We start from the raw sequence: 25,656 nt of genomic DNA, 5'->3' as shown, positions 1-25,656 counted from the left end.
TGAGGGCTGCATAGATGGCTCAGTGGTTAAGAGCGCTTTCTACTGCTCCAGAGGACCCATGTTCAGTTCCTAGCACCCATGTCAGGCAGCTCACACTATCTTTAGATACAGTTCCAAAGGACAGGGTATTCTTCTGGCCTCTTGGACACGCACACATATATGGCATAAACTCACAGGCACACACATATACTCATAAATAAATAATGAATGAATGAGCAAATAAATAAATGAAACAAAAACAGGTTTTGGCATTTTCAGAATTTAGAATAATGTCTATTCAAAAGTATGTGCAAAATAGAGTGCAATCCAGGCTTCTGAGAAGTCCTGTGAGACGCTCTTGAGGGGCTGGCAAGACAGTAAGCACTTGCCATGTCAGTGTGAGAACTGGGTTTGGAACCCTAGTACCCACACAGAAACGGCATCACGGCACAAGCCAATACTTCCAGTTCTGGACAGGTAGGACCAGGAGGCTGCTTGGGACTGGCCAGCCAATCAATGCTCAAGAAATAGCACGGGAGGAACAATAGAAGATACTGACATCATTCTCTGGCTACCACATGTATGAGCATGCACACTCTCACACACACCCTCTCTGGTTCCAAAATTAATCTTTAAAGTGTGAAATTACACGTGTATAAATGTAGAATAGGTGACTAATGGTGCGGTGCAGGATCTGACCTACACTCACAAGGTGAGGGCTCCCAGGCCAGGCCCAGGGTATCAGAGATGACGCAGGACTTGAAAGTCTCCAAACCAAGTCTGATAACCAGGCAAACTTTCATAGGGGCGAAAAATGCTGCCTAATGACAGAGAATGCTGGCCGGCAGATAGGCAGGGGAGCTCACCGAAGACTCTGGCTACAAAGCCAAGTGGGAACTGTGAGGCGAAGACGGTGAGAAACCAGGGAGCTGCGTAGAGGCTGGGGCCGATCTCGTGCTCCTCCAGGTGGTTGTAGAGGTCTCTGTGGTAGTCGTGGAGGAGCCGCGACAGCTGGTACATCTGGATCTGCAGGAACACATGTCAACAGGGCTGGCAATGGGGACTGACTACAGGTGTGGACTTGCTCATCTCATGGGGCGGGAGGGATTCTCAGCCTTGTTGATGCTGTTTGGCTTACGGTATTCACTGGCCTGAGTAGTGCCTCCAACCAGAACTTCCAGGGAACAGGCTCGCACGAGGTCAGTGGGAGAGGACAGAATGCTAACGCTGGGTCTGCCTCCACTTCCGTCATCATCCCCTTGTGCTCCTTGGCAAAGGGACTCTAAATGTCTGCCTATGCAAACACCTAAAAAATTCCTTTACAAATACGCATTCTTAGGAGTGAACCAAAGGCACCTTTACATTGTTCCAGAGAGTAAGCCCACTGTCCATGCTCAACAGTCCATTCCTCTGGACTCCCAAAATCACTCCACAGGCAGAGCGAGTCTAATTTCTTTAGGTTTATAACATAGAAACACATAGATTCCAAACAACTTAAAACAAGAAACGTTTGTCTTAATATGAATAAGATGACTTTTCAAGCTAGCGTTTGACTGAAAGGTCAAAGGCTGCTTCTTCAGAGAATGCTACTGCATGGGCAGGAAGCTTACTCCAGTTCTGTGTAGCCTGTGGCTTACACAGGTCCTCAACCAGCTTAGAGCAGCTCATCTCTGGGCCTAAAAACAACCCAGAGAAGGCCAGAAATGGACAAGCCGCTCTGGTTGCATATGGACATCTGAAACCAGGGAAAGTGAAATACACGTAAGCTCTCACGGACTTAGACCTAAGTTTTCTTCAGTACCCACCACAGCTTCTGAATCTAGCCGTCTACTCCCCCTGAGGCATGAGAAAGCTCACAGAGTATATGCCCAGTGCCATAAGCCGAGCACTCCTCTCTGGTGATGCTGCCACATGGTGGAGGGGAGCAGAAGGGGCCCAGCTGTGGGAGTCAACTCTTGCAGTGGCTTCACGTTCATACAGATCAAACTTACAGCAAGAGCCAAATGGACTTTTAATAACACATACGGGAATTTTCAAACGAAGTCCTAAGCTCTAATGGTACATTCTAAAGCCCTGAAGTTTTATAGAACCCTGCTGGAAAATGGATGAATGAACATATCCCCCCACAGGTAAGCAATGCTTAGCACCACTCCCAGGTCCTGGCCCAGAGCCTTTTCCACCTCTGGAAAGCAGCAAGCACAACACATGACCGGCTGGGTACACTGTTGTCTGGTTTTCCTCCTTCCTTCTCTTCCCTCACGACCCCTGCCTGGAAGCTAGGGCTAGAACCCAGGACTTCACCACTGAACTGAGAAACACTCAACCACATCCCTAGACTTTTTTAATTTGTTTTTGGGACAGGGCTTCACTATATAGCTCCGACCAAACTGTATAGGACAGGACAGACAGCCTACAAACTTCAGATTCCTCTGCCTTTGCCTCCTAACAGTGGAGCCCAGCCTGCTTTCCTTTTAACAAACTTGTTCATTTATCAAATACCAACAGGGTTTCTATTCTGTTCCAGGCACTAGAAACTACAGGCTTAACTCAACCAAACCTTCTCCCATTGAGGGATTCAGGACACGAGAAGATCGGAAGTAAATAACTAGGGTGACTTAGGGCAGAAAATGTGTTGTCTTGCAGGCAGGAGATAGGGTAGCATGAAATGCTGTGTCCAGGGGAAGTGAGGAGGCCCAGTGTTAACACAGGCAGGGAGAACTTCTGTGATAAGTACATGCTGGATGGCAGGGATGGAGAGAGGATCCCAGGCAGAAAATAGAGCAGACCACAGGCTTGGAGACACCAGTTACATTGCTAGGAGGCTAAAGGAAGAGATAGGAGTTACAGTCCTAGAGCCAGACAGGCCTGGCTTTAAGTCCCCCTCAGTCACTGGCTAGCTGTGTGCCTTGGACCAACTTCATAATCCAGTCGAGCCTCAGTTTTCCTGTCTACGGGCTGGGCCAATTAGCAGCATCATCCTGAGAGCAGGGCGGGAAGCACACAGAGCAGCGCCTAACACAGTAAGTCATCAGTGCGCGAGCCTAGATCCAATGCAAGAGGTGCAGCGCACACCTCCAGCATCTTTTTATTTACATCACAGGGATACTCGGTACCTGTAAAATAATCATGTCTGGCCGATACTGTTTCCGCAGCCCCATGTCAAACATCAAGAACTTGAGCATCTTGAACGCCTCCTCCTCACTCATATGAAGAAGCAGAATGCCTGCCACAAAGCTGAGACCTTGGCAGTATCCTACTTCCTGGTCCAGGAGCGAGTAGGCCTTCAGAATGTTGTACAGTGACAGCTGGCCTGCTCCAAGCTGGGCAGAGAAGTATGGGTGCGTTGGAAAGGTTCGCCCTGGGGAGAGAGTGCAGGTCAGTGCAGCATACGAGAGGCCCGCCGAGCCAGAAACGCAGGGCGCTTTAGTCTTAAGAAAGAGACCTTCAAGGGATGGGTCCTAACACCAGTGTGTCTTTGGTACCGCCTCTGCGAATGTGTTCAGCTGGGGGGGCGGTGTCCTAGGATAATATTTTCAATGAAAACCAGCAAGTTTAGTTTGTTTATTTGTTTTGGAGAGCAGGTCTCAGTTTCGTGGCTCTGCTGGCCTGGCACTCGCTGTGTGGACCAGGCTGGCCTCTAAGTCCTCTCCCTTCCACATGCAATTAAAAGTGTGCACCAGCATGGCCAGGGACTTTCTGTTTGTCTGTTTGCTTGTCTCCCGCTCTCCGCCCCCCCCCCCCCCAGGGTTTTTCTGTGTAAAGAGCCCTGTGCTACCATACCTGGCTTGCAACTTTTTTTTTTTTTAAAGTGGTGGTTTAGGCAAAAGAAATTATAACTACCTTTAGGTCTAGTAAGTGTATGTTTTTCAATCAAAAACAAGAAAGCTTCCAGGCATGGTTGCACATTCAGGAAAGGCAGAGGCAGGTGGATCTTTTTAAGTTCGAGGCCAGCTGGGTCTACAGAGTGAGTTCCAGGACAGCCAAGGCTACACAGAGAAACCCTGTCTTGAAAAACGAAAAACCAACCAAATAAACAACCCCAAACAACAAACAAAAATAAAACCAAGAAAGCTGCTGGTCCCGACACCAGAACCTCACTTCCCAGGAGCACAGGACTAGACATCAATGCTAGCCCATGTCAGTCCAATGCTGTGACGGATCCTTCCCAGCAGCTTTTCCAGACCGGGAGCTCTGCCCACAAGTTCTCACCACAGGACTCTTGCACACCTTTAAGCCACAGGCTGCGACCTGAGACAGGCCAAGGAACAGTAGGTGTTTCACACAGCGACCTTCTGGAAAGGGGTAAAAATGGGTCTTAACATCATAATTATTCCCACAAAGTTGGTATCAAAAAAAAAAAAAAAGAAAGAAAAAAAAAAGACATGAGTCAGCAAGAGGGCTCAGTGGGTCGTGCGGGCACTTGCTCTCAAGCTGACAACTTGAGTTTGCTCTCAAGGACCCATATGGTAGAAGAGGAAAACTAACGCGCACAAGTTGTCCTCCAGTCAACACGTGCGCTATGGCACAGGCGTGCACACAGACCCAATAAATAAAACTGCCCAAAATGCAAGTTTAAAAGGTGGCACTTTTTCTTCTTTCTTTTTTGTCTTGTTTCACTCAGGTGGCTTTTATTGCTGATGTCTGCCAAAGTGGCAGATGGAAAAAAAGAACAGGAAGGTGCCTAGTTAAGGGCAGAGGTGCACGGGCCCAGCCTGGACGCAGGCAGGAACCATGGCCTGGCTGGTCAGCAGGCAGCAGGTACATCTGGGCCCCAGTAACTGCTAGCGTAGTCACTGAACAGCCTCGGGAGGGCAGAGGATGCACCCACAGGTTCACTGTCTGTTTCCTTAGAGAGGTTTTGGTTCATCTCGTCCCCACTTGATTTTAAGAAGACAGCCACAGGCTCCTGCTTTGCTCCATGCTCCCTCTTTGCCATGCTACTCCTTCCTCTAACGTAGCTCCCCCAATCCTCTGTACACACGCCACCTCCTGCCAGGCGGAGTGAGCGGCAGTGCCCACAGCGCAAACACTCCCTCCACTAACTTGGAATATGCATACTCATTTCCACCTCCGCATTTGTGCTCCAGGCTGGGTGGAGGCCTCTGGGCGAGAAGTCCTGGGGCCTCTCGCTCTCGCTCTCGCGTGGCTGCACAAAGCACTGGAAGTGTGCGCATGTCACTGAGTTCCAGTGGGCTCTTTCGAATGACAGCAGACCTTAGTGACTCAGCAGCCACTTTAGGCTTCGGTATTGAACAGAGCAAGAGCACCGTTTTCCTCAGATTGTCAAAACCAGGTAGCATCCCTCTCATTCCATCCCCTCACCAGCTCCCAGGTAAACAGAACAAATCTTGCCTGACAGTCCTTCCCAGCATGAATATTCCTCTTCCTTACTTTTAAAAATTATTTACTTATTTATTGGGTGAGTCAAAGGTACACATCTCTCACATGTGACAGTCAGAGAACAACCTGGAGGAGTCAGTTCTCTCCACCTTGTAGGTTCTGGCTCTCAGGTTGCCAGGCAGGCGTTGAGGCAAGCTGAGCCATCTCACATTCTGCCATTCTTCCAGCCCTGTGCTTCTCCATGACAGCCAGAGGATCCCGGGGGCCTATGAAGCCTGTTTAGAGTTCATGACGTCCACCATTCTTTTTTCAACTACAGATCTGTATAAAGCCAGCCTTTTTTTTGTTTACTTCAAAGACTATAACTACAGCAGACTAGATAAAGGAATATGATAATCTGGTTGATCCTATTAAATAAGCTATGGAAGATGTTTTTAAAACTACAATATAATGTCACAGTTATCTCTGATTTTGTTTTAGAAAATAGTTATTTTTCATTTTAGGTTTATATGGTGAGTTTATTATGGTTACTTTTAAAACTTAAGTATTTTTAACTTTGTCAGTTTTAATTTCCAATGCAGTAAAAACTAATACAACATTTTCCATATAAGTCAAAGCTCTTTGGGCTACTCCATTTTGAAAAAGGGATCCTGACCTCCCAAGTTAGGAAAACACTTGTTCTAGGCAAACAGTTTATTCACCTTCCAGGAAGAAAGGCAGGAAGACAAGAAAGGCAGGCTGCTGAGGAGAGAACGGACTACTTGGATTAAGAGTGTTCCCTGGACAGCCCACTCTCACGTAGCCAGTGCTGGTATGGCAGTCCTCCAGTCACAGTCAGAGGGCTGGAGGGGATCCTATCTCAGGAGACCTTATGAAAGGCCCCAATCAACTAGGGCCCTGTGTGACGTGTCTCCAAGGGCATGTCAGCCCGACATCCTCACTGCTCACCCAAAGCTGGTGACTACGGACAAAACACTGCCAGCTGTTTATTAGACTGGTCCAGACTTAGGGAATAATAAGCTGAAGGTCCAGGGCCAAATCTCTTCTGCAACAAACCAGGCAGAACAAGCCCTAGGCACAGCACCTAACTCCACGACTGGGTCTGGGCCAGCGACCAGGCTTTCTGGTTCCCCTAGGGACAAACCCTGGTGCTGGTGGGGTCCCTGGATAAGTGCTGTGAGCCTGGTGGAGGTAACTTGGAACATGGATCACTGCAAATAGAGATTCTTCAAGCCCTTGGGAAGATGTCTGGAGGTCATCCAAAGTGGAGGCCAGGCCAGCACTGGGCCAGAGGTGAGGAAAGAGAAGGGTCAACAAAGTGGGGGATGGGTGCAGCTGGCCTTGGGAGAAGAAGGGAGAGGGTGGGGCTGAATAGGGACAGAGAGGATGTGAATCAGGCTGTTTTCTAGGGGAGAGGCCACTGAGCTGGGGTTCAGATAAACACTCCTTCCTAAGGAGAGGCTAGTGGGGAGGAGGGGGAGGGGCTCATGGACAATCTGCACTTCATTCTCTTTCTGCAGAAAAGATGGCATTCAAGCAGTCAGAGGGCGACAGGGGGCTGACCATGTCCAGGAAGAGTAAGGGCTATGCAGACAGGAAGCCAATGAAACAAAATGCAAAACAGGGAGTGAAATCTCTGTTTCTTTCCTCCTCCCATGCTATGGAGGAGTAGGGAAAGCAGGAGAGAGGTCTGTCTCTCCCTTCCCACTTCTACCCCTAGTTCTGACTTCAGCTCGCTTTACATAGCAGGAACATGATGCCACTGCTTGTGTTACTGACCACAGGAACAAATCCAGCTCCTGCCAATGTACAAGCTGCCACCCTCAAGGTCACTGGGCCAGATGGGCTGGAGGCCCGCCATGCCCATCAGCATCACTCTTCACCTGCCCAGGACTAGCATTTCCTTAGCAACATGGAGCCTGCTGGGCTTAGAAGTCTAAGGGATAGCAGAATGATGGTGGGTAGGTCCCAGAACCTCTGCTCTGATGACCATGGGCCTTGATTGCTTGGTGCCTCTGTTTCCTCATTTCTTAGGCTAGAGGATCAGTTTCCCAGAGAAGCTATGGAAGGTGTGTGAGAGCGAAGTGCCTCACAATCAACATGGCAGAAAGAAACGCCCAGTACCTACGATTTGTCGAGGGCCGTCCTTGGTGTTGAGAGTATGCTGTAACGCAGCCCATGGAGGGCTGCATCCTACCAAGCAGAACAAGGGGCGAGGAGGGGACAAACACAGTTCTCATGTCACACTGCTCATTGGCAAATTAGTTACAAAGGCTGGAACATTTACATAACCCCTCTGTGCACTTATCTATGTTCTGTGCTGTGAAAATTAAAAGACGTGGGTTGAGTAACTTCATGCGACATTCAACTCAAGGCAGAGTATTAGCATTAAATAATAATCACCACAGTGGTGAGGACCAGGGAAGAAAGTGTGGGATGGGAAGGGTGGGCCTGGCATGGCCACCTTACCCTCAGCCTGTCTGTGGAGAAGCTAAAGTCAGGGACAGTTCCGGAAGACGACATTTAAAGCCAGCACTGCAGAGCAGCCTGGAGACAACTGTGAAAGCATGAGGTTACTGTGTGTGGCTTGTAACTCTGACCCTTCCTGACCCAGCTCTCCTTCTCCACTGTGGCTGCATCAAATGGATGTACCCACAGAACGGGGCCACTGCAGTGCCCTGAGCAAAGACGGGGGGGGGGGGCAGCCAGCCTCCAGACTGGCATTCTGAGCAGGACCACATGCTCCACCGGTAGCCTATGAACAAGGCCATGAGCCAGCCCCACAGCAGAGACAGGCCTTGTGAGCAGGAAGAGGAGGCTCCATCCCTGCTTAGCCCTGCAGTCAGAGGGCCTCTTGGCCAACACAATTTTATCCTAAGTCGTCGAGGTCTTCCCACGCAGCTGCATACCCAATACTGTTTCCTTTTTCTGTTGTCAAAGCTATTCCAGAATCAAGGCACTGCCACTTTCCAAGACGAAGCTGCAAACAGCTGTCTACAAATCTTCTGACAGGCTCTGTTTGCACACCACAGTCCAGAGAATGCGTCTAAAACTAAACCACGCTAGTGTGTTTCACCTGGAACTGATCCAAGCCAAAGGGTTTCCCAGGATGCTCCTTCAGCGTACTGTACACCGCCCCTTGGAAAGGTGAATTACTGAACTGAGCCAGAATTATGTTTCAATGAGCAGCCGTAATGACCATTACACCTCCCCACACCCCACAACACGCCAAGCAGAACAAGCAGCCACCATGCAAAAGGGGCATGCTTATGCTCTCAGAGGCCATCTGCGCGCACTCCAGGTCCTGGCGTTCAGTTCCGGGCCGATCACCCACTGAGCAGGACGCCTCTCCAGACTTGTGCAGTGGATGGGCAGACTCACCAAGGTCGATGAGGATGGCATGCTGCTGCGAGGTTAGCTTCTTCAACAGCTCTTTGTAGGGCACATCCTTGGGCTGCTGTTTACTGGGAAATGGATGTTTAAGGTGGAACTGCTCAGCTAGAAACTTCCAGATCTCACCCCGGTGATGACGAGGCACACCTTTAACAGAGCAGAAAACATTAAACCAGATGTTACGCACAGAATTTAGATTAGTGATTAAAAAAAAAAAATGAGTTGTCGCCTTTTTTTTTCTTTCTTTCTTTTGTTATTTGTTTTGCTATTGTTCAAGACAGAGTTTCTCTTCTCTGTGTAGCCTTGGCTGTCCTGGACTCTAGTTGTAGACCAAGGTGGCCTTGAACTCACAGAGCTCCTCCCGCCTCTGCCTCCCTGTGATCCTCCTGGGATTATAGGCAGGTACCACTGCACCTGGCTAGATATGTCCTTTTCCATTGCTGCACATTCTTCCTGTGTGCGAACACGTGCAGGGACACGTGAGTATGGTGCTCATGGACTCGGGGGCACAAGCTCAGGTGCTGTTCCTCGGGAACACCACAGACTTTAGCTAGGCAGAGACAGGGTCACTCACCAGCTGCATTCCCCGTGTAGGCTCGACTGGCCACTGAGCCCCAGGGGCCTGCGGCTGGGCCTCCCTACACCGGGCTTTCAAGCACGCCCAGTCCCTCGAAGCTTTTTACTCGGGTTCTGGAAAACAGCCCGAGGTCCTCACACGTGCAGAGCAGGCACCTGACTCACTGTGCCAGCCCCTAGCCGACGATTATACAGCCATGTTCCAGGATGAATCACTGCACAGGAAGTAACGGAAGTGCTGCATCCCCCCCCCCTCCAGCCATCCCTCTGACAGCTAACTGTACCCCTGCCCCGGGCCCTGTGTCTCTTGCCTTGCACTTTTCAAAAGATACATCATGATCTGGCGAGGTCAGACTCTGCGAAGGACGAAACTATGAGCATGCAGCAATCCTGATCTGGCCTACCTGAAGCCAACAAACAACGCTTTAAGGAAATGAATGCAAACAGCAAATGTCTCAGAAAGGAAGAGAAACAAAGTGAGGCCAGGCTCCGGTGAAGGAGAGCTGGCTCTGTGCATCTCAGCAACCAGGACCTCACAGCCTTCCTCATGCAAGCCAAACACGAATACATTCTCATTCCCATTTTTCTCCCCAGCTTTTAAAAATGTTTCCTACAATACATTTTGATCATATTCTTCCCCTCCAACTCCTCGCGACAGCTCCCCACTTCCCCAACTTCATGTTCTTTCTCTCTCAAAGTACAACACCCCTCTGAAATACAAGAGAAAACAATAAGACCCAAACTCAATACAAGCAAACAGAAAGCGTGCAGGCACACATGCACACACATACCCCAACATCATGAAGTCTATTTTGTGTTGGTCAGTTGCTGCTAAGCACAGGCCTACTCTGGATTTGACTGGTATACCATTGGAGAAAACGGATTTCTCCCTGTGCCAGAGCCCATCAACTGCAAAGGGCATCTTGGTTAGACATGGGACTTCGTGTCCACTTTCCCGTTCTAAAACTGGAATTTTGTTATGACTTGAACTTGTGCAGGTCCTGAAATTTTTTTTAAAGAAAAACTCTCTCTCTCTCTCTCTCTCTGTGTGTGTGTGTGTGTGTGAGCGTGTGTGTGTGTGTATGTGTGACACAAGTGTGAAGTGTGTCACCATTCTTGTGTGGCAGTCAGAAAACAATTCTCAGGAGTTGCTTCTCTCCTTCTTGTGTAATCCAGAGACTGAACTCAGTTCATCACTGAACCATCTCACTGGCCAACCTGTGTTGTTTCAGCCACCAAACCTCTAGTTTTATGGCAGCAACAGGAAGCTAACATCCTTACCATTCCTATTCAGATCTCCCCCACACACACACACACAGAGCAAATCTGTAATAGTCAAACCCTGACTAAAAGCAAACAATGAACTAGATACTACAGTCAGCACATTGAGTGATTTACAGAGGGGCTTTTTCACCAAATACTTTCTGTCAAACTGGAAATTCTTCCCAATTAGGAGATGTCCAATTTCCACTTATTACTAAATCACTGCCATTATCTTGTCAGAATTTATTTTGTGGAGGAAAAGGAGAATACTGGCCACGTTACCAGAGAGTAGCAGATACTCCCCTATTGCAGGATTGGCTAAGTCTGAGATTTAAAGCAAGAAGTCCCGCAGTCAGAGCCAGTGCTGTTGCTCAGAATGTCCTGGAACACCCTCAGCCATGCTCAGGCTCACTTTACTCCTAACTCAAGAGGCATTCTGGCTAGGCAGAGACTGTTCACTCAGCTCATGTGTGAATAACTGGCTAATTTTCACTAACGTGAAAAGTAATATATGCTTACTGATGTAAAGGAAAAAAAAGAAACCTCTGACAATGAAAAGGGTATAAAGACAAAAAGCAAAAGTCCATCCATAACCAGAGGATACATAGTTCCAACATTCAAAACAGAAAGCTTCAGGAAGTGGGGAGGAGGGGGAGACCAAATGCTTATTTTACCAGGACAAGAGTTGGTACACTGGGCTGTGCCAATTAATCTAGGAGGCATATTCACCGGTCTACAACCTAGACATCTACAAATGTACTGTGTAGAGAAAATGCCAGCTGTGTAAGATGCCAAGTGTGAGTGAGACCATGACTACTGTAAGTCTCACATATGGACATGCCCACGCTGTTGTTTCCCAGGAATATGCATGGGATGTCCCACGGCTGGGTCACTTTGTTTTTGTTTCAGCTACTGAAAAATAGCACAATAAGCATTCTTACTGCAGCAATCTGTGGCTGATTAGTTTCTAGAGTAAGTTTCTGGGAACTGCCCTCCTGAGTTGAAGGGAAGCGGAGTCTGCATCTGACCCATTCTGCTGATGGTTTATGTGGCCACTCTCAATAACATCTTGAGAAAGACAAGTACTTGCTTCTAGGATTCAGTTCCTTGCTGTCTTTAAAGAAATCTTTTGATGAACATCAAGCTTTGAATTACTTAATATTCCATGGAATTCTCTCTTTTCCCAAGTTGACTCCTTAATCCTGCTACTCCCATCTCATGTCAACTTGGAAAAATTTCTAAATCTCTATTAGGAGGAAAGGCCTCACACCCATACAAAGACTGTCCTCTCTTACACAGTCTCTGAGGTGCTTGAAAGGTTAAAGTCATGGTTTTGGTTTAACATTATTTAAAAATCTGGGACTCAGATGAGTAGTGGCCATTTGTTTGAAGTTGCTAAACTGTCATATGTTGAAACAGAACGATCAAGCCTCTGCCTGTTTGCAATCAAGTCAGAGAGGTCAAAACGAATTCTAGATCAGCCTGACTTACTCCAGTCTGTGAAGTGTCCCTCAGCCCTGCCCAACTTCAGCCCACAGGTCCAGATACCTGGAGCCTATCAACTCCCTCAACACATGAAATAAATGCCCAGGTCTCAGGCTTCTAAAAATCTCAAACATTTGGAGCAGCTGTCAGACAGCAGCAACTGCTTCTGAGGTGCCACCTCAGAGCGTCATCTAGTTTGCTGTGAAAGGGTTCTCTGCAACTGCTCATTGTGAAGGTCATACTGCAGCAGCCACAGTGGGTGCAAAACCCACCAGCAGTACAGGGCAGTATAAAACTACCTGGGCCAAGTTTTCTCCTGTGGCCAGCCGGGAGGCAGAATGCAGACAGGTGAAGATGCCAGCCCAGGTCGCACCGGAAGCCACTGCCTGTGTAGAGCACGCCTCCAGCCCCTTCCCTGCAGCTTGAGTGAAGCAAGGCTCAACCAGAGGCCGGCCGGTGAGGAGAACTCCTGCAAACTGAATGCCCGAGGCCACTATCACGCAAGTCTCCTTAAGTACCCACAAGTATTAAACCCCATGCTGTCAAAGCTCAGTAAAAGGTTTTGTTTATTTATTTAATTATTTGCATGAGGTTGTTTAAATGTGGGACGTGGAGTGGGGGTGCATGCAGGTACATGTAACGGCCCAGAGTTGACATCAGGCGTCTTCCTCAACAGCTCTCCACTTTATGTTTTGAGTCAGCGTCTCTCACGGAACTGGAGGTCCCATTAGTCTACCTGGCCGGTCTTCCAACTTAGGAGCGGCTACCACGCCTAGCACGGGTCTGGGAACGTGAACTCCAGTCCTCACGCACAGAAAGTGCTTTATCCACTAAGGTATCTCCCCAACACAGCGAAAGGGTTTTAAGAGTGCCTAAAAAGGGCTAAGGAGACTAGTCACTCTTTCAGAGGACCTAGGTTCAATTCCTAGCACCCACATGGTGGTTCATAATGTCTATAACTCCAGTTCTAGGAGACTTGATACCTTCTGGCCTTTTTGAGCACTAGACATGCACATGGTATACAGACATACATGTGGGCAAAATACCCATACACACAAAGTAACAATAAATACTTTATTTTTCAAAGACCATGGTAGGAAAACGGTTTAGCTCTATTGACCCTCTTAGCAATGAGTAACCCATGCAGGCCCCTTCCTCTGGAAAATGGGCATAGCCACAGGGAAAGCTCGTGATGTGTGTGCATCCGCACACCTCCTTCAGAGCTGAGCAGAGCTCAGGAGCACGGAAAGCAGATCATTGTCAAAGGCTGCCGCTCACGCCAGTGCTGACTAACATCTGCTCCAGGGGAAATCATTACTTCTTTACTTCAACACCAAAATTCATCCAAATTAAGCTCTAAAATGTAGCTTTTCATTCTTTAAGAACTCCCAAGTCATTGGTATTGAAAGGGTTAGACTAACTTCGTAACCTGTATGTCTTCTAAAGCCTATAGTTTTGAGTTTTAGGTTCAGGTTAAGCTAAAGCCTCTTAGTACCTTTCCAGAGAATGGAAAAATGTGACCCTATCTATGAGGACAGATAGAAAAAAAGGCAAGCAAGCAATGACCTTCACTCAGCAAAAAGAAAAACTCCTGTCTTTGAGATAGCATTTTTTAGCAACAAACCTAGACTTCTTCTGAGTAGCTTTTGACCTCCAGCCAAAAGTCTGCAGCCCCTAATCTTCAAGGATGAGCTAATCAGCCCCACCTTCAATTGCAGCTGCATCCACACTTGGCAGGACTGGCCAAGCTTGAGCACCTAAGACTAACCAATTATCTTACTTTATAGCTTCCTCATCCAATCCTAGATTGCCAAGACTGCAACTTCAAATCTCCCGCAATTTTTCTTTTAAAAACCTAAAGGCCTTTGTCTCCCGGTGCCACTCTTTGCTGACCGGCAGGGGTGACCCCATTGCGCAATGGTTAATAAACCTCTTGCTTTTGCAACGAGTCTTGGTCTGGGGGAGTTTCTGGGAAGGGCATGATCTTGAACTCCTGAGCTGTGAGACCCCAGGTCTTACAGTATGATGTGTTTAATGTTTTTATTATTACTAATGTGTGTGTGTGCACCATGACATGCATGTAGAAATTAGAGGCTAACTTTGTGGACAGGACTCTCTTTCCACCTTTATGTGGGTTCCATGGGCTCAAACTCCATTAGAGAAAAACAAAATGAGATGGGGCGGGGCCCAGGGGGAGGGGCACCTGAGGACAAGGTAAACGATGCGGATCCATAAAGACGGCCAAGTCTGTTACTTAGGATGTTTCCCTAAGTGAGTAGCAACAATTAAAACAAACCTAAAATGACCAAAAGAAAAACAAAACAAAAAACCTAGAAGGCCAAAATCCGGCCTGTTTTTTTTTTGAGGATTACTGTAACAGATGCTGGAGACATGTTCAGACTTCATCTCCAGTCTGCACACCCTTCAGACAAAGCAAATTCAGAGTGGCAGACAACACTGAGAGGCACCCACTCCCACCTTCCAGTGCTAGGACACGGGTGTGCCGTGCTCTTCCCAGCCATCACCACCCGCACCTCACATGCACACGAAGGCCCCGGGCTCAGCAGCTCAGAGCACTGCTGCTCTTGAAGAGGACCTGAGTCTGCCCCCGCATCAGGGGCCTGACGGCCGCCCGTGCCTCTGCCTGACGGCCGCCCGTGCCTCTGCCTGACGTCGGGGCACTTGCACTCCTGCGTACACACAATTAAAAACATCTTTTTAGAAACGCCAAAACCAAAACAGCTCCACTTAATGGGGTGGAGTCTGTGCTTACGGTCACACTCCAAAATGCTGACCTGGGTGGGGCCCAAGTCCAGCTCACCTGCCTGGAAGGTAAGCTGGGACTCTCTGCTCCCTAGGATGCTCAACCAGCAAGAGACCACACATGGTTCATTTTCAACGTCCCCTTTGAGTCATCATGTCACTCATTCAGTTCATGGGCAACTAAGCCTTGGGATTTCCTGTCAACATACTGGTCCCTGGTTTCTGGGCATTTTAATTAATATAATTAAACTCATGAAAGGTGATGGAACCTCCACCAATCAATCAGACATTCAGAAATACAGTGAGTAAAGATGAAAAGGCAAGACCGCCCCCAAAATTGGACTTGTAAATATCTTTCCTCCACCCTTCTAGTCATCACAGAGGGTGAGGCTTGCTGGACAACAACTGATAAAGCTCACCTTGCCCAACAGCTGAGTGCAATTTTTCCATGTCAAACTTAATTTTGGATCTTCCTGGAGTGCTAAGCATCTTTTCCCACACTGTAGTTACTTCTTTAAGACAGGGAGTGATTTCTTCATAATCAAGCTTCAGGCGTTTGTTCAGCAAATCATTCTCAGAAGCTGGAAGAGATGAGCAAGGGCAGGTGAGTGGGAGTTCTGGGGCCGTTGGCTACAGTGACCCCACATGGTCCCTGCCCACCACTACTGAGATGTTGAGAACTTGCAGCCAGCAGCACAGGTCCAACTGAAGCTACCTGCTTTCCTCCTCTTAGGAATGCTAAAATGCCTCTTTGGCCACCCCACGCCAACTGTGCCTCATCCAGAGGCAACAGAGAGTCAGGCTTGGTCAGGACTTGGGTGAACAAACATGAACCCCCTGGAAACTGCCTTGGTTTCTCTCCAGCACACCCTTCCCCAATGCGGCCTGCCGGCCTTCCTGCTGGTGTAGCCCACATAATACTGCCCACTCCCACAGCCTCAGGTCAGGGCAGAAGTGCCTCACTGCTGTGCCCAGGGCTTGGCACAGCAGGTTCTCAATAGCTTTTGTTCACCTAAGCTGGAGAGACACTCTACATTCCTCCTATTTAGAGCCAGGCCTCACACAGGTGCTGTCAGTCTCTGTAGAACAGCTCCCCCCGTCATAGGACATCTCCTCATGATTCTGAAACAGTTATGGTGTCTCTCCAAAGAACACTAGAGTAGCATTAAGAATTATTATTAAATTACCAAATAGGACCATCTTAGATTCTCCACCCACTTCCCACCCCGACACAAGAAAGTACGTCACTAGAGCTGAGCTTACCACATCTGGCAAGTCAGGATTATCACTAGCCTCCCTAGGCTGACAGGAGCCAGCACTGGGCTCTAAACACCAGAGGGGCTTCATTGGCAAAGAACTCTGTCATAACCGGACTGGTATTTTCCAACACTGCCCACCAAACAACCAGAATCTGCTTTCAAGTCCAGGAACCTTATACAGCCAGCAAAAGAAGACTTGGTCAAAGCTTAATCTGAGGATTTTGTTGTCACCCCACCCCCACCCCAACTCCTGCCTCAGACCCCTGAGGACAATGTTGACTACATATATGGAGAGGACCCCTGCTCCGATGTAGCTGAGAAGAAGCTCAGTCTCTACGTAGGTCACCTAGTAAGGGGACCAGCGGCTGTCTCTGACATGAACTCTGTTGCCTGCTCTTTGATCACTTCCTCTAGGTGAGGTGGCCTTACCAGGAAGAAGGTGCAGGCAGGCCTGAAGAGACTTGATAGTCTCTGGGGTCAGAGGGAAAGGGAGGAGGGCTCCCCCTTTTTGAGGACTGGGAGACAGGAAAAGGGGGAAAGAGGGTAGGACTGGAAGGAGACAAGGTAGGGGCTACAATAAGGATGTAAAATGAATAAATTAATAATAAAAAGGCCTTGTGTCTTAGTTACTATCAGCTCTATTCAAGCTTCGAGGTCCTTATTAAAAAACAAAACCCTGTGACCAAGGCTAATGCTCAGTGAAACACTAATTCCAAAACTTCATTAAGCAATGGCACCATGAGCTGACCGCCTACCACAGCCTCCCTTTGGGAGCGTGTACTCACCAACTTCCCACTCAAAATCTTAAGGACTTCAAATCCAGGTAGTGGTTTACACCCTGGAACCAACTTGCTTCCCACAGGGAACATGCATGCAGCTGCTTAAGTGACTCTAAAAATGACATCTACTGATTCAAGTCTTGAAATAGGAAATTCACAACCTGGTCTTTATAAGCTTCTGTCATATTTTGATAACAGTATCTATAAAGGTAAAGCTCAGATAAATTTCTATTCTGGAACTCACTAATAGCCACATAAAATGGGGTTATATACTTTAAAGATTTACATAGGATCAGTTTATTCTCAATACCCAGGCAGAAACTATGGCTGGGAATTAAAAAAAGGAAAAAAATAATAAATAAACTCCATAAACCTACCATAAGACCAATACCACAACAAAACCAGCCAACCAATTAAACAAACAATATAACTTACATCTGAGAGTTAGAGCTTAAGTGGCAGGTTGCATCTCAGAATTTCTAGACATGTAAAGCGAGTCTTATTGACCTCTCAGTGTGTTACAGATTCCTCTATGGCATTATAAGCACCATGTCTAGAAAGCAAACGGTGTTTGAACAAGTAAAAAGACATAACAGGCACCGAGTATGCAAGGCCTCCTTGACTGTTGTGTTTAAGGCTGTCAAAGATCAGGTAAGAAACATCAGTTTTTTTCAGCTTCACACTCCAAACCAACCTTGTAGCTTCTGATTCTCCTTCTCCATCCTGAGCAGCAGGATCTGTTGCAGAATCGCCTTTTTCCACAGCTCTCGAAGCTCGCGCGAGGTCCTCTTCTTTTCTTCAGGTACAGGGCCAAATGGTCCATCCTCACACACAGGTTCTAACGGGGATCGTGGAGGGAGCTCTCCCAGCTCTGAATAATCTGGAAATGAAAAAGGACACCACAGAATGGTATGTTTCCTTTTAGAAGTGTGTGTGTGTGTGTGTGTGTGTGTGTGTGTGTGTGTGTGTGTGTGTCTGACAGTTCTGCGGAACCGGTTCTTTCCTTCCTTCAGCCTGAGTCCCTGTGACTGGACTCAGGTCACTGGGCTTACACAGTAAGCACCTTCAGTCACTCAGTCATCCCACCTGCCTCAGAATGTTCTGTTTTTCAACAACAAAGAGCATGAACTCGAATGTTTTACCAACTCAAGAAAGGTCTGCTCAATTAGCTAAGATATGACATTACGAGGTGTAAAATTTATGTTCTGTGGCCAGCAAGATGGCTCAGCAGGTGAAGGTGCCTGTCACTAAGGCTGGTAACCTGAGTTTGGTCCTGTGACCCGCAGGAGGTAAGGAAAGAGCTGACTACCGAAAGTCGTCCTTTGGCCTTCACGTGAGCGCTGTGGTAGCGCAGGCTTACCGCTGCCCACACCCCTAAGTAAACAGCTGTGACTTAAATTATGTTTTAGCGTTCACCACAGTAAATTATGTATGAGTCAAAAACATAAAGCAGATGACACACTAAATAGAGAGCAGAAGCTTAAGTAGTTGGGGAAATGTTTAAAGACACTTTTTAGGTTTTAGGATGACCTTCTGAGGTTATTTAATAGCAAGCAATCATCTAGTCGTTTGCTTCTACATCATTTATTTAACACAACTACCCTAAGACACCAGGATTGAGCTTTATCAATCTGTTTTTATATTTAAAAAATGTGGTGCAACAAACAAACAAGGTATAGGCATTGGAGAGACTTCCACGGTGTCACGTAGCTGGGCAACAGGAAACCAACATGGGAACACAGCAGCCTGGCTCACACTTGCTGTCGCGGCATTAGCTATGGAGAAGGTTACATGTACTTAAGACACCAGATGAGCTGGGTTTGTTAACAGTGCTCCCATCAAGCAAAGAGAACTAGTGGTACTTGGCATTTGGACAGGCAGTCACTTATCCTGACATACAACTTCCTGAAACAGAAAGTAAGGCCCAGAAAAACCGACCAAATAAGCAAGCAGGCGCACAGGGGTTCCACTGTCACCTGGCTCAGAAGCCACCTGCTCCTACAGACGGAACTTCAACTCTAGTGTGCCCACATCAGTTTCTAAATGTCTGTCTTATTTAACTCCTCCTATTTCGTGAATCTGTATCCCTCTCTCTGCAGAAACCACATTCCTGATCCACATAATATTCTAACTCTCAAATCCCTTACAGACACACACTGACAGCGTCCCCCCTGCTCACTGCGACTCTAAGGGGCAGCGTGGCCCTCATTCAACTGAAGCATTCTCAGGAGCTACTCTGCACAATGAACATAAGCAACGTGGCTCCTCACATCTGCACGCGAAACAACCTTCACATGCAGCTTGAGCCTCAACATCACCCAAACAGAATCTCAGTCTGACCACCAGCTCCAACACGAGCCTGTGTTCTCACTCCACTGGCCCTGGCCACTCACTGTCTGTCCCACAGCCCAGATCCCTGAGTGCACACAGAAGCACAAAGCACTTTATTTCTTCCAAGTAACCCTAGTAATCTGAACTCCTAATAATGCTGGGTCGGAACTGAGCCAGGACCGAGGACTAATTCTAATAGTTTAGGATGCCTGGCCTCAAGGCCAGTGAAGGTTCTGACTAGAGCTTACTGACTACGGAGGCTTATGGAGTGTCAGCTTTGACTTCAGGATTCATCGAAACCTCATCTGCAACCCTGCAAGCACTGTTTGGTGATGATGATGTGAGGTTTAAGACATAATTGTTCTCCACCCTGGTCTACTGCCCAGTCAGCAGGGCTATTTGTTGGGTGATACAAATAAGCTTGTCTGATTTTCCTAAGAACCTTACAGAACAGACTTCAAACCAAAACCAATCAGAAGAGATGGGACAATCAGAATCAGAAGGACACTAAATACTCATGAGAGGTAAAACCCACCAAAAGGACAGTGAATTTCTAACATCTATGCACCAAACACAAGGACACCCAAGTTGATACAGGAAACAACTTAAACATTATGAACCCCACACACTGACAGTGGAAGCCTTTAATACCTTACTCTCACCAATAGACAGGTCATCTAGAGAAATACTGGAACTAAGCCATGTTATAATCCATGGACCTAGCAGATATTTACAGAACATTTCACCCAAAACCAAAAGAATATATCTTCTTTTCGGTGCCTCATGAATTTTCTCCAAAACAGAACAATACTCTGATACAAAGCAAGTCTCAACAGACACAAGAAAATTGAGACAATGCCCTGCATCCCATCTGACCACCATGGATTAACGCTGGAAAGCAACACCAACAGAAAGTTTACAAACTCATGGAAACTAAACAACTCTCCACTAAATAAGAAATGGGTCAAGTCAGAAATTAAGAAAAAAATTAAAGACTTTCTACAATTGAATGAAAATGAATAAATAATAAACCCAAACTTGTGAGATACAATGAAGGCAGTTATAAGAGGCAAATTCATAGCATTACATGCCTACAAACAAAACAAAACAAAACAACAAAAACAGGAAAGCTCTCATAATAGTAACTTAACAGCACACCTGAAAACTCTAAAACAAAAAGAAGAAATCAAACCCCAAAGGAGTAGATGTTAAGAAATAAACTCAGAGCTGAAATCAATAAAATAGGAACTAGGAACAACAATAACAACAATCAATACGAGAATCAATGAAACAAAGGGTTGGTTCTTCAAGGAAATCAGTAACACCGACAAACCCTTATCCAAATTAACTAAAAAGTAGAGTAGATAAAAATTAACAAAATGAGAGATGAAAAGGGGCATAACAAGACACTGAGGAAATCCAGAGAATCATAAAGACATAACTTTAAAAATCTATACTCCATCAAATTGGGAAATCAACAAGAAATGCATAGTTTTCTTTTTTATTTTAATTTTATTTTTATTAATTACAGCTTATTTACTTTGTATCCCAGCTGTAGCCCCCCCCCAATCCCACTCTCCCTCCCTCTTCTTCTCCTATGCCCCTTCCCCAGTCCACGGATAGTAGAGATCCTCCTTCCCTTCCATCTGACCCTAGCCTATCAGGTCTCATTAGGACTGGCTTCACTATCTTCTTCTGTGGACTGGTCAGGCTGCCCCCAGGCCCCTTCAGGTGGAGGTGATCAAAAAGCCAGCCCCTGAGTTTAGGTCAGAGACAGTCCCTATTACTGGGGAACCCTCTTGGACACTGAGCTGCCATGGGCTACATCTGTGCCCATAGGTTATCTCCATGCACGGTCCTTGTTTGGAGTATCAGTCTCACCAAAGACGCCTGTGCCCAGATTTTTGTTTCTGTTGCTGTCCTTGTGGAGCTCCTGTCCCCTCCAGTTCTTTCTATCTCCCCCTTCTTTCCCTGTACTCTGCCCAGAGTTTGGCTATGAGTCTCAGCATACATTTTGATACCCTTCTAGGTAGAGCCTTTCAGAGGCCCTCTGTGGTAGGCTCCTGTCCTGTTTCCTGTTTACTCCCTCTTCTGATGTCTGTCCCGTTTGCCTTTCTGAATGAAGATTGAGCATCTTACCCAGGGTCCTCCTTCTTGATTAGCTTCCTTAGGTATACAGATTTTAGTAGGTTTATCCTATATTATATGTCTAATATCCTCTTATAAATGAGTATATACCATGTGTGTCTTTCTGCTTCTGGGATACCTCACTCAGGATGATCTTTTTTAGATCCCACCATTTGCCTGCAAATTTCATGATTTCCTTGTTTTTAATTGCTGGGTAGTATTCCATTGTGTAAATGTACCACAGTTTCTGTATCCATTCCATCTGGGTTGTTTCCAACTTCTGGCTATCACGAATAAAGCTGCTACAAACATGGTTGAGCAAATGTCCTTGTATATTTGAGCATATTTTGGATATGTGCCTAGAAGTAGTATAGCTGGATATTGAGGTAGTACTATTCCTAATTGTCTGAGAAAGCACCAAATTGATTTCCAAAGTGGTTGTACAAGTTTACATTCCCACCAGCAATGGAGTAGGGTTCCTCTTTCTCCACATCCTCTCCAGCATGTACTGTCACTTGAGTTTTTGATCTTAGCCATTTTGATGGGTATAAGGTGAAATCTCATTAGGTCTTACTTGATAGCCTATATGCCACAAATTTTGAAAAATTAAACGAAATGGACAATTTTCTTGATCGATTCCACTTGCCAGAACTGAATCAAGACCAGGTAAATCAATTAAATAGTCCTATATCCCCTAAGGAAATAGAAGCAATCATCAAAAGTCTCCCACCCAAAGAAAGCCCAGGGCCAGATGGTTTCAGCACAGAACTTTACCAGACCTACAAAGAAGAGCTGACACCAATACTCTTCACACCATCCCACAAAATAAAAACAGAAGGAACAGTACCAAACTCATTCTATGAAGCCACAGTCACCTTGATACCTAAACCTCACAAAGACCCAACAAAGAAAGAATTTCAGGCCAATCTCTCTTATGAACATTGATGCAAAAATACTCAATAAAATACTAGCAAACCAAACACAAGAACATATCAAAGATATCATCTACCATGACCAAGTAGGCTTCATCCCAGGTATGCAGGGGTGGTTCAATATATGGAAATCAGTCAATATAATCCACCACATAAACAAATTGAAAGAAAGAGACCACGTGATAATCTCCTTAGATGCCGAAAAAGCATTTGACAAAATCCAACATTCCTTTATGTTTAAAGTCTTGGAGGGATCAGGGATACAAGGCACTTACCTAAACATAGTAAAGGCGATATACAGCAAGCCTATAGCCAACATCAAACTCAATGGAGAGAAACTTAAGTCAATTCCACTGAAACCAGGGACAAGGCAAGGCTGCCCACTCTCTCCATACCTCTTCAACATGGTACTTGAAGTCCTTGCTAGAGCAATAAGACAATTAAAGGAGATCAAGGGGATTAAGTTCGGAAAGGAAGAGGTCAAAGTGTATCTCTTTTTGCAGATGATATGATAGTATACGTGAGTGACCCCAAAAACTCCACCAGGGAACTCCTACAGCTGAGAAACACCTTCAGCAAAGTGGCCGGATACAAAATTAACTCAAAAAAAAAAAAAAATCAGTAGCCCTCCTGTATGTAAAAGACAAAAAGGCTGAGAAAGAAATTAGGGAAACAACACCCTTCACAATAGCCACAAAGGACATAAAGTACCTTGGTGTAACCCTAACCAAGCAAGTCAAAGACTTGTACGAAAAAAACTTCCAGTCTCTGAAGAAAGACATAGAAGAAGATATCAGAAGATGGAAAGATCTTCCATGCTCACAACCTTGAACTCACTGGCACAGGAAAAGACTTCTGAACAGAACACCAACAGCACAGGCTCTAATATCAACAATTAATAAACGGGACCTCATGAAACTGAAAGGCTCTTCATAGCCAAGGAAATAACCATTGAACAACGTGGCATCCTACAGAATGAGAAAAGAGTTTTACCAACTATATGTTCAATAAAGGGCTAATATGCAAAATACATAAAGAATTCAAGACACTAACACCCAGACTATAGGTATCCCAGAGACCCAGGGTAAAAACAAACCCTGTTCTTAAGAAAAAGCAGTAAAATGACTTCTGCTACAGTGACATTCTGCTGTACTCATAGACCAGCGCCTGGCTCGGCTATCATCAGAGAAGCTTCCTCCTGCAGCAGAGACCACAGGCCGACACGCAGAAAGTGAGAGACTTTGGAACACTCGGCCCTAAAAGGGATGTCTTCATCAAACCCCTCCCCTCAGAGCTCAGGGGACCCTGCAGAAGAGGACACAGAAAGAGTGTAAGAGCCAGAGGAAATGGAGGACACCAAGAAAGCCAGACCCTCTAACTCACCGGACTGATACACATACACACTTCCAGAGCCGGAGGCGGCAGGCACCGTGTCTTCAAGGGTCTGCACCAGATGAGGGCCTGGAGCTCAGAGAAGGAAACACATGCCCCATCCCTAACCCAGAAGCACACAGAAGTATTGAGAACGAAAATCTAGTTTTCTCCAAGTGAGTCTTAACTAGGGAAGCAGACTACTCTGAAGGGCAGACTGAGTGCCTGGCAGCAGAGGGCCAACGGGAAGCAGACTCACAGGCCTCTGAGGAGGCTCCCTGTCTCACAAGGTCACGCTAGGCTGCTTCTTTCACAGTATTTTATATTCATATCCCCTCTCTCAACCTCTCTCTCCCCTCCTGTTTTTACCCTACAGGTCTTTCGTGTATATATTATGGCTTCCAGGGAAGTGTTTTTATGTGATTCCTAAGTGTGCAAGTGAGTGGACATCTGTGTCTCTGTTGCTTCTGCTTCTTCTGAGGCTCTTTCTTCTGTTAATTTGTTTTGTCTTGTGATGTGCTAGTTCTTGTTTTAGCTTATTTTATATTGATATACCTAAAAGCATGTCTGTTTTCTATTTAATGAGAGACAGAGAGGGGCTGGATTTGGATGGGAGGGGGATAGGGGGGAACTGGGAGAAGAAAAACTATAATCAAAATATATTATGAAAAAAAAAATCAATTTTCAGCTGGGCATGTTGGTGCACACCTGTAATCCAGCACTCAGGTAGGCAGAGGCAGGTGGATCTGAGTTTTAGGCCAGCCTAGTCTAAGTTAGTCCAGGATAGCCAGGGTTACATAGAGAAACTCTGCCTCAAAAAAATTTTTTTTCAATAAAAGAAAAAAATACGTTTAAAGAAAATAATTATATTAATTCCCACACAAATTTAATATTATCTTCTTTGTAAAATTAAATATATTTAATCCAATAGTGTCATTGTTTGACGAAAGAATCAATGATGAATGTGAATACTAGTCAGAGTGGTCAGCACTCGGAATGGAAAGAGAGTCTATTCTAGAAAATGACTTCACTCAATACTCTTCCTTCCCTAGTGTGGAAACTGAGACTCAAAGTCATGTTTCTGATTATGTGGTAGGTGGCATGCTTTACAAGTACCTACCAGTTTTACCTCCATATCACCAGTTAACCCAGGGACTGTTCTACAGCTCAATGGGAACACCCAGAACATAGAGCTAATCAGTTAGTGAAGCCAGGACTAGAGCTCAGGCCGGCCCCATGCTAACCCATCCCCATGCCTCAGTCAAGTAACAGGAATCTGGGCAGAGAGGGGGTGGGGAGAAGCACGGGCTGAATCACACTGGTGCTGCCAAGGCATTCACATATCTTTCTCATTCTGTGTGTGCGCGCACTTGCCTAGGGAGTTCAAAGATGTGTCAGATTACTGGGAGATGGAATCAGAGGTAGTTTTGAGCTGCCTGATGTGGGTGCTGGGAATCAAAATCAGGTCCTCTGTAAGAACAATGCACATTCTTAATGCTGAGCCATTGCTCCAATCCAGACTGGAGATTTTTCTAAAGGAATACTTATATACTGAAAACATTAGGAAAGAGAAATGCTTGTTCCATGCAAAACTGACAGCATGGCCCCAGGGTCTTTCCCCAACAATATGGGGAAGCCTCCTCTCAGCTTTGGCATGCCACTTACCAGAACTATCAGGGAAAGTCAATCTCTCCTTTGAGGGCTGGCACAGTCTTTTGGCCTCTCTTTGTCTAGCTCACTCCGCCCTTCCCTAACCCCCCCCCCCCCCAAAGCTCAGTACTAAGGACATGCCTCTCACACCATAAAGCTTGCTCTTGCTTCTACTCCTATCTTGTAGGGTCTCAGGCACCTCCTCTCTGCCCTCACAGCACTGTGCAAGCCTCTCTACCACCTTGAACCCCAAACATAACAACAAAATAAGATCCCAGAGAATGGAACCAGTCTGAACATCCTGGGAAGACTGAGCAGAACTGAAAGAAAGAGGAACAGAACTTAGCAAGGCCCTGACAACTCTATCTATCTATCTATCTATCTATCTATCTATCTATCTATCTATCT

General features: G+C 46.3%; 1 protein-coding gene across 6 annotated transcripts in view; it reads right to left on the bottom strand.

Annotated features, from left to right (window-relative positions):
- The window catches only part of Tbc1d1 (TBC1 domain family member 1), a 181,902-nt gene that overhangs the window by 20,586 nt on the left and 135,660 nt on the right, over positions 1–25,656 (bottom strand). For all 6 annotated transcript variants that reach the window (XM_055624208.1, XM_055624209.1, XM_055624210.1 and 3 more), the window contains 5 exons: positions 17,532–17,717; positions 15,219–15,380; positions 8,701–8,859; positions 3,093–3,337; positions 846–1,005 (listed from right to left, as the gene is read on the bottom strand). In XM_055624208.1, coding sequence (XP_055480183.1) covers positions 846–1,005; positions 3,093–3,337; positions 8,701–8,859; positions 15,219–15,380; positions 17,532–17,717 — 912 coding nt within the window. The remainder of the gene's footprint in view (positions 1–845; positions 1,006–3,092; positions 3,338–8,700; positions 8,860–15,218; positions 15,381–17,531; positions 17,718–25,656) is intronic.

Source organism: Psammomys obesus, unplaced genomic scaffold, assembly GCF_907164565.1.
Source record: "Psammomys obesus unplaced genomic scaffold, mPsaObe1.curated_primary_1811, whole genome shotgun sequence".
NCBI lineage: Eukaryota > Metazoa > Chordata > Mammalia > Rodentia > Muridae > Psammomys > Psammomys obesus.
The sequence above is the reverse complement of the archived record's forward strand: the minus strand, read 5'-3'. Positions and strand labels throughout refer to the sequence as shown.